Source organism: Lactuca saligna, chromosome 7 (genome assembly GCF_052625555.1).
Source record: "Lactuca saligna cultivar CGN05327 chromosome 7, ASM5262555v1, whole genome shotgun sequence".
Taxonomy (NCBI): Eukaryota; Viridiplantae; Streptophyta; class Magnoliopsida; order Asterales; family Asteraceae; genus Lactuca; species Lactuca saligna.
Window position 1 is genome coordinate 57,967,612 of NC_136423.1, and position 13,902 is coordinate 57,981,513.

Genomic DNA, 13,902 nt, shown 5'->3' on the forward strand with positions numbered 1-13,902 from the left:
GAACATTCACCTTATAAGTGGATTCAGCAAGAGTCATGATTCTATTTGCATGATCAAGATCATTATGCATTTTCAAGATAGAGTTTGCAATAAACGTATGATGATCTGTATTATCACGTTGAAGACCAAAGCGAAGACCGGATAGAGCTTCCTTCTCAGTTTAAAGAGATAAACGAAATCCTCCAATCACTTTATTAACTTCAGAAACATTCTTATCAGAAGAATTTTGAAAGTCAATCATGAACTTTTGCATGTTAGAAGATATTTTCTAAACCTCAGAAACAACTTTTTCAATCTTCTCATTTAATTCCACAATCTTCTTAGTTGAATTTGTTGCCAATGTCTTTTGAGCTTCAAAAACATTAGCATTGGAATTTACTAACATTTCGATCGTTGCTTGATGAGTAAGAACCATATTTTCCCAATTTGTTATGGAAAATGTATTTGTATGCTTAAGAATCTGATCCATCTTTTTTTTTTTAACTCACGAAATTCACCTCGAATTATTAGAGCAGATAAGTCAACATCATCATCACTTTCAATTCGAAAATTGAAATCAGGAATAGAAAAATCATCAAGAGAATCAAGTTCATCACTAACAATAAAATTTGCATCAGGAGACACAAAAGGAACATAAGTCGATGTAGGTTCTAAAATAGTCACACCAATGTTGACATTTAAGTCCACGTTATATGTGTTCTCAAGGATGTCTGGAGTTCTATTCTCATCCTTATCAGATTCGAAAGTAGAAACTTCTGGTGGAGTATATGTGGCTGGAGTAGCTTGCGTCATATAAGGATTAAAAACTCAACATTGCTTGTTTCTTCTTGGAGTCTTTTGGTTGGTTGAATAGTTGGAGGAAGCCACTTTCAAGTTTGGATGTTGAATGTTTGAGTGAAAAATAAGAAAAACATTGAAGGTTTTGGTGTGGTATAAAGATGATAAATTTTGTTATTTATATTGGCTTTTTTTTTTTTGAATTTATGGTTAAAAACAAATGTTTTTTTGAAAAGAAGTAGGAAATTTTAAACTCTTTTTGGTAAAAATGTTTCTCTCTCAGCTTAAACTCGGTACTGAGTTGGTTTGCTTTTTTGAAAAGAGCACGATGTTTGTCAAGCTAACTCAACTCTTGTTGAGGCAATGTTGAGCCGATTTCACATTGCCTGAATTAAGGATGAACATCGGTTTGAAACGGGGAACCGGACCCAGCTAGATTGAAATGGAGAATAAAGAATCGAATCGAATACTCTAGTTCCAGTTCCAACCGGTTCGATTCCTTTTCGGTTCGATTTTACAAGCAAGCTTGCTCTTTAAAGATGTGTGTTGTTCCGAACCTAACCCGAAGGTCCTAGAACTGAAGAACCGATAACCGATTTAATGAGAAATATAAAACCAAGAGTCGAACCGAATACCTTTGGTTGTTGTTATATTTTATTCATGTTTGGTTCGATTCCATCATGCCATATGCTCATCCCTAGCCTAAGAAAGTTTCCCAAAAATATCAAATGCACGTTTGAATTTTCCAATAATACGTCAGCAAAAAGTTTACATTTATTTTACAAAATACATAAGTTATGTGCCAACTTTGTAATCCTAACAAAGTTTGGGGGAATATATGAATTTACAGAAACATACACGCAGAAATCCATACCTGCCTCCCTCGTATACTATCGTTTTTCAAAGCGGTATCTTCTCCACTCCTCCCTTGCCTAGTTGCTCTAACCGACCGGCGATCACCGATTCCGTTGCCAACCGATCTTCCGGGGACGTCCATTTTTCTTTGCCCGCCCGTCTGCCGATCTTTTACTTCCGGTGAAAGGTAATTTACAGTCTTTTACACGTCAACATCTACGTAAAAGATGAGTTTTTGGTAATTTGATCTTTTTAGAGGTTTAATTTTTGCGTTAATTTGATCGTTTTGCTATTTTTCGACTCCTTAGCTCATCAGAACTTTAAATTCGAATGTTGAAACCCTAGTTATTCGGAACCTAAATTGGATTGTCGATTGTTCGCTTTAACTAGCTCAAGTTGGCTCATTCACACGATTAGGGATTGTTTTATTTGATTCCGAGAAAAGAATTATATAGAATTGGTTCTTGATGACATAATTCTGTGGACAAGCATCAATCGTTCTACAAAATTGTAATTTTGTAATCGGTCTCACGAGAATGTCGACTTAGTACTAAATCATATACACATTGTTATCACTACTATTCGTGTTGTTTTTTCAAAAACTGAATCCCTGGTTTTTTGCAATCAAAATCGGATTCTTGATTGCTCTCTCTTTCTAGCAATAGTTGCCTCATTCATGTAATTAGGGAAAGATGTGTTTTTATGAAAGTCATGATCTTCTTTTAGTAACCATTCAATCATAATCATATCCATGGTGCTCTTCTTGCAGAAAACATCTTGTCTCTCAATCCAAATCAAAATTGATCACAAGATATTTAACATTCTGACCTAAAAAGATGAGTTCAAGAGGACATGGACCACCCTATGGAGGGAGGTCAACCACTGAAACACCTGGAATGATGCGCCATGGACATGGTTCATACTCCTTGAGCCACACCATAGATCCACTGCCACACCACCACCACCCTGAGCGTGGTGGTGGTGGTGGAGGAGACAACAAACTGGTGGCTCAGTCATCTGATATAGAAAGACTTGCTGGAGACAACAAAAGACTTGCAACTACTCATTTGGCTTTACACCAAGATTTAGTTGCCACTCAACAAGAAATACAAAAACTTAGGGCCCACATCGGAAGCATCCAGACTGAAAGTGACATTCAGGTTTGTATTTTGCTTATAACAGTGAAAGTTGCTTTGTGTTTTAGATGATATTGATGTAATTTTGTATATTTTTTAAGGTTCGTATTTTGTTGGAGAAAATTGCAAAAATGGAAGTTCATATAAGGGCTGGTGAGGATGTGAAGAAGGATCTTCAGAAGGCTCATAATGAGGCTAGGGCTTTGGTGGCAACTAGACAGGAGTTGATTGGTCAAATTGAACAGGTCACTAAAGAATTTGAAAAAGTCCATGCTGACGTGGACAAACTTCCAGAAATGCAAGGTGAACTTGATGGATTGAGGCTTGAACACCAGAAGTTAAGGTTAGCCAACTTTACTTGATGAACAAAAGTCGGTTGAATTTTCTAAAACTAGAAATTGTTTTTATATATATATTTTTCTATAATCTTATTTGGATTTTAATCGACTCTTAAAGGTCAACATTTGAGCATGAAAAAAGAAAAAACACAGAAAAAGTGGCACAAATGGAAATTATGGAGAAAGACCTTGTGAGGATGGCAAGAGAGGTGGAAAAATTACGAGCGGAGGTTTTGAACGCCGATAAAATCCCACATGGTATTTATTCCTATTTTACCCTTTCAAGAAACTTTCTAGCGCTATTTTTGACAATGAGCATCCGAAGGGCATTCACGTCATTTTCACACACAAGAGACCGAGAACAAGTCCTTGTCACACCTACCTTTTTGATCAAGACAAAAAATTGCAACTTTTGTTTTGTCCCAGTGACTACAACTTGTTCTGTCTTGTCATGTTCTGCACAGTGCATACCAAACACAAACACAAAATACAGTACAACTTGTTATGTCATATCATGTCATGTCATTTATACTTTTATATGGTGCAAAAAACTAATATTAATGTTTATGATGTGTGCAACAGCAAATGTGTATGGTGGGCCCTACATGAACCCGGAGTTATACCCTCCGCCGCCTCGTATGCATAGTGGCGGCTATGTTGATGGGTATGGAAACCATCATCATCATGTTCCGATGGGTGGTGGTGTTGTTGGTGAAGGAATGATTCCTTATGGTGGAGTTCATCATGGACCAGCTGGTCCTGGTCCAGGTGGCTATCCACAATGGGGGAGACCACAGATGGTCCCCTATGGTGGAGTCCATGGACCAGCTGGTCCAGGTGGCAATCCACAATGGAAAGGACCACCATATGATAACTCTTATTCTAGGACTTGAATATGTGATTTCTCATTTTGTGCTATATGCAAATTTCACCCCCTCCCCCTATTAGGTATAATTATAGTTTTATAGAAGGTTTAGATTTTATAGAATCTTGGTTGATTCCAAATTGTTGATATGTGTCATTGTTATTTCATCTTACCTTTTGGGTAAAAAAAGTGTTAATTTTGGTTATTATTCTAATTGTTAGTATTTAGAAGTACATTATCGCTGTCATTTATGATTGGTTCTTTTTATAAAACTATCAAAGAGGAGATGAGGGCAAAGTAGTCATTTAGCTTTTGCAACACTTTCAACTAAAATAAGTTTATATACTTTTTGTGTCTGGTTTGTGTACGATACTTTTCAATTTTTGAAAATTTATTTATTAATTTGTGAAAGTTGTCTATTGTGTGTTTTGCGATTTATATAGAAAGCTACAAAATAAAAATAAATAATCATTTTCTTAGTTAAAAGTATAAGCTCCAATTACAAGAAGTACAAGCCATTAAAACAAGATAACATTAACAATAAGAGAATCGCCTTACTTTATTAGTTATTATAAAAAAAAAAGATGAAACAAATTAACAACAAAAATCCAAGTTTAGATTCAACTAACAACTCCTAATAAATAATTATTGGATAAGTGAGTAGACAAAGTTCATATCAAGGATTCCCAAGATATATATAATATTATATAAGCCTTACAATTACCAAAATAATGAACATTAATTTCCCTGTTGCTTTATAGATAATATGTGGCAAAATTTCACCATAAGGCATGTGTACCTTAGTGGTTTGGTGTGTTACATTCAACCTCGATGTCTAGGGGAGTTAATGTTCATTACCAAAATAATGAACATTATATAACCCTTACAATTACCAAAATAAAGAACATTAACTTCCCTGTTGCTTTATAGATAATATTAGGCAAAATTTTACCGTAAGGTATGTGTGCCTTAGTGGTTTGGTCTGTTACATTCAACCTTGTTTAGAGTTTGAACCCTAGCATATCTATTTTTTTAGGAATAATGAATTAAAAAGATGATATACTTTTTGATTTGTGATACGTGTGAAACATACTAGTTTTAATCCTAACTTAACAAAAACCAATACCCGATAGACAGTGTACCTAATCGAATAGTAGTTTAGTGCAAGTAAGTAAGGTATCGAACACAGAGAATGGTAAAACAATTAAAACTATTACTAATGTTAACTAATAAAAAAATAACTAATAAAAGCAATTATTAAAGAGGGGTTGTTTCTCTAGTTTTGCAAGACTAGAAACTTATACAAGCACTTAAACACTTAGCAAAGAAACAATTAACAACTAAATGAAGAACAAAAGATGATAGAATCAAGAATATTAAAGAGAATTCCGTTTAGATACGGTTCACTTACTCATATAGTTGATTTCATGGCAAGTGCAATGGGTTAATGTGTCATCAATTACCAATTTCTAATGTGATTAGGTTCATGTTCACTATTACTGATCTTTTAGCAAACAAATCAATTCAAGCAGTGATCAGTTAATTAAACTAACAAGTTTCCTAGTATTAAGTTCGAATTATGCAAGACTTGTAATAGTGATTAATTTAATTGGTTGGTTAAATTAATACATATATGGTTGGTCATCATATATAGCTCACACATTAATTTACTTATTTTCTAGTTAACCCTAGGTTATGTTCACAACACTAGGCTTACAATCTTGATGGTCACAAAATCATAAGAGGCAAGTAATCAAGAAAGATGTTCATACAATCTCAATAAACTTAATAATCAAAGAAAAATAATGAGCGTAGATTCAAAGTACGCCCAACATACTTGCGAGCCTTCGGCCTATAAAAGGGTTGTGAGGCTAGCCTTCATTTTCACATCTTGTACACTTTCTTTCTCTCTCTAGCCTCCCTAAACCACCTCGGAGCCTAGGAAACCTCCCTAGCACTAGAAGAAAGCCCCGGAGTGCCAGAAGACTCTGAGAAAAATGAGTTTTTCGATTAAGAATCTTTACCCCCGCATAGCCCGGTTTTCAAGCAAACCTCCCGGTTTCATCAAAGAAGATTATTTAAAGAAGCGAAGCGCTGTCCGAATCACCACCTTATCAAGTGAGTGTATAGTCACTTTCATCTTACACATAGATATGAAGTATTTTATAAATTACGTGTTGTATGTATAAATTATTTGTTTACTTGAAATCTATGCTGGATGAAAGATCTAAACTTCTTTCTTTTCACATCTGAACTTTTTTCTTTTAGATCTAAACTTTTTCTTTCTGAACTTTTTCCTTCAGATCTAAACTATATATATATATATATATATATATATATATATATATATATATATATATATTACTTTGAGATCTATGTTGTATGAAAGATTTAAACTTCGTTTTCAGATTTAAACTTTATATGTATTTTATATCTACAAATATGTTCGGTAAAACATGGATAGATGAAATAGTTGGTGTGTGATGAAATAGAATGATGAGAGGCCTCGGTGTTGACGATGATCCAGTCGTCTAGAGGAGTACGATCCAGTCATCTAGAGGAGTATGTATGACGACCACAAACTTTTCTAGTAGGTCCAGTGGAATGCTAGCATGCTCGCAACCTGTAGGTGTTTGTGGATGATGTGTTCACCGATGTACTCCATCCCCCCATGGTTGCCTTACGGACCTATATGGCTGAGGAATCCCCTTAGCAGTAGTGTCCATCCTGATGAAATTCCTTAGAATAGGTCCTGTATAATAGATGCTTTAGGAACGTAAAGTGACGCTAACGGGAACAAGTAATCAGGTTGAATGATTCTTGAAAAATAATAAACTTATTTATTGTGGGTTGAAAACCCTATATGCTCACCAGGCTCCCTAACCTAACCCACTCAGTTTTTTTTGTTTCACAGGTAATGACAAAAGAGCATAGTTGGATGATTTGATGAGAGATTATGTATTATAGGCCAATAGAAGTAAATAGAAATGTTGTAAGGCCTATGTTGCTTTTGGTTTATGCTTTTGATCTATATTGACGAAGACATCCCGAATTTTGTAATGTAATAAAAATACATTTCTTCAAAAATGATTTGATAAATTCTTATCTATATTTTTTGGGAATAAATTCTGCAACACTTTCTTTAAAAAGTTACTTTGATTTTATTATAAAGCATAAACAAAATCGGTCTTTTATGGCCGTGAAAATGGGGATGTCACAATATTTGAATAGGTAACTGCTTCGAATATCACCTCTACCAGTCACATATACATCAAATAGTGACAAATCTCAATTACAACTCAAAATACCCATAGGTCAAACTTGGTCGAATCCTAGTCAAAGTCAAAAAGTCAACCGAGTCAACTCAGGCGAGTACGCCTAGCGTACTCAGCTTATACGCTTAACGTACTCAGGCCTTGACCAGAAAACAGGTTGTTGACCTCGTATGCCCCGCGTACCATAGCGTACACCCAACGTACGTTTTAACCATCATTTCCTTCTATTAAGAGCTTAATCTATTAAGCTCTTTCATCTAAATTCCAGTTCGAGTCCTCAAATGATGCCTTAACCATAAAGCTTCCAACTTTATTGTCTTGCATAGATATTAAGTGCTTAATACCAAAAACGCTAACTTCTTAACTCATTAAGACATCTTAGCTCATGCATGGAAGGAAACTAAGGTCCAAGATTACATTTTTATGCTTTTAAACACTCCAAAATGTCTGAAATGACATCTTATATGAGTTAGAGTAACCCATACTCATAATACCAAGCTTATGGGACCAAATTGAACATAAACCCATGGCTAAACTAGATCTAAGCATAGCTTCATCAAGTTCATAGTTTTTTACCTTCAAATGGTGTCAAATGATAATGTGATTATGGATCCAAAGTGCTCCACTCTTCTAAGATGTTTTTCCCATCCTTCTTCCTCCTTCAAGAACACCAAAATGCACACTCAAGGTCAAGATTGCTTCACTCAAGAGATTAGGGTTAGTTAGGGTCGAGTTGGAGGATGAAGGTTGATGAATGAAAGGGTTTTGAGGCTATAATGAGGTTTAAATAGAGCGCAAACCTTAAATATTAGGGTTTTGGTCCAGGCACCGTACGCCCAGAGTACGCAAGCCACTCCCAAACCTAAAAATGTTTGTGCGCCCTCTTCTTGGCGTAGATATGGACCAAAGTATTTTAACATCTTCAGACATCTTCTAACTTAAAAAAAACACATATATCTTTATTCTTTTTAGTTTTTTTTTTTAATTTATATTTATTCCAACTTTATTAATGATAAACAATTTGAAAAAAAAAGTTGCAATACTTAAAAAAAAAAAAAAAAAAAGTTTGATGACACAAACATGATATTTTTGTCAAATTTGTAAATAAATATTTATTACAATAATGGTCGTTGAAGTTGTTTATATAAATATTTAAAAAATCCTAATATATTCTTATATTTTTTTTTACCAAATTTTATAAAGCATTATTTAGTACAGTAACGTCAATTTCATTGGAAAATATTTATGGTACGTTTTTAATTAGTTTAATTGAAAAAAATCAAAGTTTATTTTCATTAATTTATATATCGAATTCTTTGATTTTTAATTACAGTGTTTATATATAACTATGTGACCAAAATTATTGGTTTTTATCAAATATATAAATTAATTCTTATCATTTTTATTTTCACTTTTTATATAATAATACATAAAAGTTATCTAGATTTGTTAATTATTTATAACAAAGTCATAAAAATATTAAAAAATCATTTTGAAGTTTTAAAAAATCAATTTATTTAGATTTTAATTTATTTTAATAGGTTGCAGATGTTAAAAAACAAACAGTTTTTTTTTTCAAACTGTAGACATTTGATCCACCTCTTCTACTGCAGAGATCTATAGATGTAATCTGCAGACTATTTTACCTCAAAAAAAGCAAACAACACATAAGATAAATTTTCAAGTCAACTTACATCTTACGCCAGTGATGAAATGGGTGCAAATCCAAAATTTAGATTATACATTGAGTTGAAGTGCTTGTTATTATAAGTATAAATAATATGAATATGTTACCATTTTAAATTATATAATACCTATAAATTTCTAGCCATTTTTAGGAAGTCGTGTCATATTTATAAAATGAGTTGATTAAAAAAATACCATATTTTATCATTTAAACATTAAGGTAATTTTATTGGTTAAAACTATCTTTAATATTTCATAAATTTAATAAGAAATTTCCTTATGTTTCTATATAATTATAAATTTAGTAATTTACAAAAAAAAAAAAAAAAAAAAAAAAAAAAAAAAAACTCTCCCTGCCTTCCACAGAATTATAGAAACGTCTCTGCTGAAAATTACAAAAATAGTCTTTATGTTTCATAAATTACAGAAATTATCCCTACTTAACATGCAATTTATAGAAATAATCTCTAAATAACAACAAATTTACACACATGTATCACAAAATTCTAAAAATAATCCCTACACAATAGCGAATTTATTTCAAATAAATTACAGAAATAGACCCTATGTAACAGATTGTTACAAAAATTATGTCGAAAATATAGGTTTACTAAACACGGCGAGTTATCCCACTAGTTTGTGAACATAATAATAACTTTGGTGTTTGGTGTTAATTTACCACAAACTACAAGGGGTGAAAATGTAACATTATTTGTGTTTTGTCAAACACACAAACTTTTCCTGTTTTGTGTGCGCTGTAAACAGAGCTTTCATCTTCCTCGCTACTATTTTCTAATCAATCATCCATGGCCGAGGTATTGAACAATGATTGTTTTTCACCTTTATTTCATATTGATTTAATGTTTACGTTTCCTACTTGATTGATCTGTGTACGATGAACCCGTCCTTCGTAATCTGCATTTCTATTCGTGTTTTGGGATCTATAGATTCACGATTCGACTATGTTCCGCTCTAAGTACGACTAGGTTTTCAATTTTATATTTGTTATACGTTTTCATCCGACTTTGATACTTCTTTTGTCGCTATATGAAATCCCGAATTTAGGTATAGTTTCGAACAATATGAGAAATGGAATTAGGTTAAATTATCGACCTTTGATGAAATTCTGTCCTCTTTTGATGTTATCTTGTTATCATTATGGAGAACCATGAAGGACTTTGTTTGATTATGGAGTTTGATCCGATTGAAGCCTTATATGTCACAACTTTCAAGTATATATATTTTTTGTGATATTTGATGTCTTTGTTGAAGAAGATGAAGAATATAATGAAATCGTTAACAGATTGAATTGAAGACAGCACCTGGTGACTATCGTTTCCCAACAACAAACCAAAGCAGACACTGTTTCACACGCTATGTAGAGTTTCACAGGTATATGCATATATATGCTTTGATTAACATTTATAAGAACAAATATGAAGTTACATTGCTATAATAAATAAGAAAATTTGAAAAGGTATAATGGTAATTTATGATTTGAGTGCAGATGTGTTGCAGCAAAAGGTGATGATGCTTCAGAATGTGACAAGTTTGCTAAATTCTATCGTTCTCTTTGCCCTGGTGAATGGGTGAGCAATTAATTAATTCTTTCTTTTGTAATTTTTATTTAAACTCATTAATTACCAAAATGAAGTTTATTAATTAATTAAATTAAGAGCAAATACAGAGTTCACTATTTTCTGTAGTGGTGAAAGTAGGTTTTTATGTTATTGCAGGTTGACAGGTGGAATGAACAGAGGGAGAATGGGGTATTTCCAGGGCCTCTGTGATATCTGAATATCATCATCATCATCATCATGTGATATTTGGGGATCTTTTGTATTTGTCATGTGTGTTTATGTTTATAAGATGTTTTGGCTAATAAGATATCGTTCATGGACAAAATGTCTGATTGATTGTTATTTTTATCGACGTTTCTTCATCATGTGGAATCCTTTTAGTTATATACTATTTTTGGTGCTTTTTCTTATACAACTTTGTCATTAACAAAAATGACTCCACAAAGTCAAAACTTAGTCAAACTCTAACAGCGATAACACAATGGACACTATGCTAGATTGGACACTATGTTGGATTCAATATTTGAAATCTATCTTAATGGTAATAGAAACCAAAAAAAAGTTTGACAACTGAAATTTTTATAAATTCCTACCACATGATTTTTTTTTGTCTTAGGATATTATACTGTGAAATGTAATTAATTACATCAATAAAGTTTGCTTTGTATTTAATGAAAATTGCTATAAAAAGTAGTTTTTTCTAAGTATAATGCTATAATAGGAAGAGACGAGAGTAATTGCCATATAATACTTTGAAAACTTCAAGTGGTCAAGATAAGGATCTAGGATCGTTTTTGAGTTTGCAAGATTGAGATCGGAATCCTAAAATCATACAAAATAAAACAAAATTTTAATTTATAATTTTTAAACATGAAAAATATTTCAAACATTTAATTTATCGTTTAAAAGTTATATAAAACTTCAAATATTAATCATAAATCACAACATAAAATGATAAACGCCCAATTGGTAAAGCATAAAATACATTAGGTAGTAAAGATAATTTTCAATTGCAAAAAAAAAAAAAAAAAAAAAAAGAAGGTAGGATCGGATGAGATCTTGATCCTACAATCCATATCGTTTATACCTAAGATTATATCAGAATCATGATTTTAACAACCATGGTCAAAACGCTAATATAGCAAATATAATTCAATTGTTAATTAAGATTTTTTCATTTCATTCTATTATTACATTGTACTTTCAATTATTTTCTAAATGCAAAAACTACCAACACACTTTCATTTATTTTTTGTTATATCATCCTACTTTCATTTTCCTGGCCTTTTTTATATTGGAAAAAAAATTGAAATAATCAAGAATGACTAAAGTAGGTAATAGTAAATAACCAAACACATTCTTGCATAAAAACATAAAGGAGTTGTAGCATATCTAAAAGTCTAATCTTTTTATCAAAATAACAACACAAAATAATAATAATAATAAAATGCTTAAAAGAGAGAAGTTCCCTTTCCCTTCTTGTCTCCACCAATTTCAAAATGCTTGCATCTCTGCATACAAACATGGTTTTATTGATTATTTATTAATACCGAAATTTATATATATATATATATATATATATATATATATATATATATATATATATATATATATATATATATATATATATATATATATATATATATATATATATATAAAACACTTAGAAATAAATATGAGTGTAAAGTTACTAACCTTGATCGGGTGTTGGGACACATGTTTACACCCTTGGCATTGCAACCTCAACACAATCTTCTTAGTGGTTTTTGCCTAAATACACAACTTAATCCATTAAGCTACATACATTTATAAATGCTAAATGACCATTTTAACCTTACATTGCAAGTTTTTTTGGAATAACAAATTTAGTCATTCTGTACTTTAATACAGATAGAACAATTTAGAAGAGAATACCCAATTGTGTTGTTATTTTCTCAAATGTTATTTCAAAACCAGATAACACTCAACAAAAATTAAAAAATTTAAAAAAAAAAAATGTTCACCTTCTTGTGAAAGACAGGCTTTGTTTGTCCACCATAACCAGATTGCTTCCTGTCATAACGACGCTTTCCTTGAGCAGCCAAACTGTCTTTTCCCTTCTTGTATTGCGTCACCTTATGCAATGTGTGCTTTCTGCAGTCCTTTGACTTGCAGTAAGTCTTCTTAGTTTTGGGAACATTCACCTGCAAACAAAAACAACATGTTGAATCAATGCCTATCAATCATGTACAAAAAGCTTCATTTACAAATACTTTCATTTCCATGGACAATGTCGGAAGTTCAGTTTCAGAAAGATCTCAAATGATCAAAGTTCTCATGGGAAACGAAGATAAACAAGTGATTCGTGAAAGAGTGTTTCAGAATTCATTCAGGGGAATCTAAAATAACCTAGTGGAAGAACGAAGAACGTTTTCAGAAGAAGAATGAAGGGAAAGAACTTAGAACTGCAATTCAATTCAACAATCACATTATCGGATCGGGAAAACGAAATATGGTTCGAAGCGTGAAAGTCTAGTTACAAAGTGATTCGGATTCCCCTACAAAACGGTTCTTAATAGGCTAAGACAGACTAGGAAAAGGTTTTGAGTTCATGGAGCTCAATATGGTACAGACTGCAGGTCAAATACGTAATTTGTAACCTAAGGAAATGATTAACGAAGGAGAAATTACCATGGCTGAGGATCTCCGGAGAACCGATCTGCAGGATGTGAGAGGGGCACCACCAGATTAGGGTTTCGTCAAGATGTAGTTTTTAACCTCTTATCAGTCTTATGACGGGTTAGGGTTTTATGGCCCATAAAGATAAGCCCATTTAAACTTTCCCTTTCAAATTTTTTTCTATTTATTTTCATATTTGATCAAAAAGAATTAATAATATCACATGTCATGTCATAATGATTAGGAGGATACTTATTTTATTTTTTAATTTTTAATACAATTACTATTTTAGTGTTTCTTTTGGAAAATCACTTATTTTTGTAAATTAGTTTCGAAAAATCATTATGATTAAAAAACATTTTAAAACATGATATTTTAAACCTCAGGTCCTCAGTCTGTTAACCATGCTTAATGCATTAAGTCATTTCTCTCGAATCCAATAGCTCCAAACCTCAGGTCCTTTCCATTATGATGTCTAGAAGGGTAAAGTTTCCAACTTTACCCTCAAGAACCATCTACTAAGCTTAAAACTCAAACCCTAGTTTCTTTAAAGGTGGTCTTGATCCATTAAGCCCTTAAGCTCCTACTACAATCCACCAACATACAGATCTTATGTCCTAAGGTGGACAAATCACGTAAAGTTTCTAGCTTTACGTCCATGCATGCTAGAAATACCCTCAAATGTCTATTTTTGGCTTCACAATGGACATATTGCATGAATGGGACATGAAG

The 13,902-nt window shown here is 32.3% G+C and overlaps 3 protein-coding genes across 3 annotated transcripts; 2 read left to right on the forward strand and 1 right to left on the reverse strand.

The window, feature by feature from the left end:
* The first annotated feature begins 1,657 nt into the window (after positions 1–1,657).
* LOC145007578 (protein FLX-like 4) lies at positions 1,658–4,179 on the forward strand. Its single transcript, XM_078966494.1, has 5 exons — positions 1,658–1,819; positions 2,402–2,792; positions 2,870–3,111; positions 3,225–3,364; positions 3,689–4,179. Exons 2-5 carry the CDS (start codon positions 2,469–2,471, stop codon positions 3,997–3,999), a joined length of 1,017 nt encoding a protein of 338 aa, XP_078822620.1. The 5' UTR covers positions 1,658–1,819; positions 2,402–2,468; the 3' UTR covers positions 4,000–4,179.
* Positions 4,180–9,634: 5,455 nt separating this feature from the next.
* Positions 9,635–10,877, forward strand: LOC145004091 (cytochrome c oxidase subunit 6b-3-like). Its single transcript, XM_078962992.1, has 4 exons — positions 9,635–9,747; positions 10,236–10,324; positions 10,440–10,521; positions 10,669–10,877. Exons 1-4 carry the CDS (start codon positions 9,739–9,741, stop codon positions 10,720–10,722), a joined length of 234 nt encoding a protein of 77 aa, XP_078819118.1. The 5' UTR covers positions 9,635–9,738; the 3' UTR covers positions 10,723–10,877.
* A 980-nt stretch (positions 10,878–11,857) lies between these two features.
* Positions 11,858–13,289, reverse strand: LOC145007548 (large ribosomal subunit protein eL42-like). The gene is made up of 4 exons (XM_078966461.1): positions 13,183–13,289; positions 12,516–12,695; positions 12,208–12,282; positions 11,858–12,023 (listed from the first exon to the last, which is right to left on the reverse strand). Exons 1-4 carry the CDS (start codon positions 13,183–13,185, stop codon positions 11,964–11,966), a joined length of 318 nt encoding a protein of 105 aa, XP_078822587.1. The 5' UTR covers positions 13,186–13,289; the 3' UTR covers positions 11,858–11,963.
* Positions 13,290–13,902: the final 613 nt, after the last annotated feature.

Bases quoted from the DNA above. Each gene is read 5' to 3' on its own strand.
- LOC145007578 (XM_078966494.1), top strand. From the start codon at position 2,469: ATGAGTTCAAGAGGACATGGACCACCCTATGGAGGGAGGTCAACCACT. The intron at 3,112-3,224 runs GTTAGCCAACTT...CGACTCTTAAAG, and splicing joins CTTGAACACCAGAAGTTAAG to GTCAACATTTGAGCATGAAA. The intron at 3,365-3,688 runs GTATTTATTCCT...TGTGTGCAACAG, and splicing joins CGCCGATAAAATCCCACATG to CAAATGTGTATGGTGGGCCC.
- LOC145004091 (XM_078962992.1), top strand. The intron at 10,325-10,439 runs GTATATGCATAT...ATTTGAGTGCAG, and splicing joins CGCTATGTAGAGTTTCACAG to ATGTGTTGCAGCAAAAGGTG. The intron at 10,522-10,668 runs GTGAGCAATTAA...ATGTTATTGCAG, and splicing joins CTCTTTGCCCTGGTGAATGG to GTTGACAGGTGGAATGAACA.
- LOC145007548 (XM_078966461.1), bottom strand. The intron at 12,283-12,515 runs GTGAACATTTTT...TTGTGTATTTAG, and splicing joins AGCCTGTCTTTCACAAGAAG to GCAAAAACCACTAAGAAGAT. The intron at 12,024-12,207 runs GTTAGTAACTTT...GTTTGTATGCAG, and splicing joins TGTCCCAACACCCGATCAAG to AGATGCAAGCATTTTGAAAT.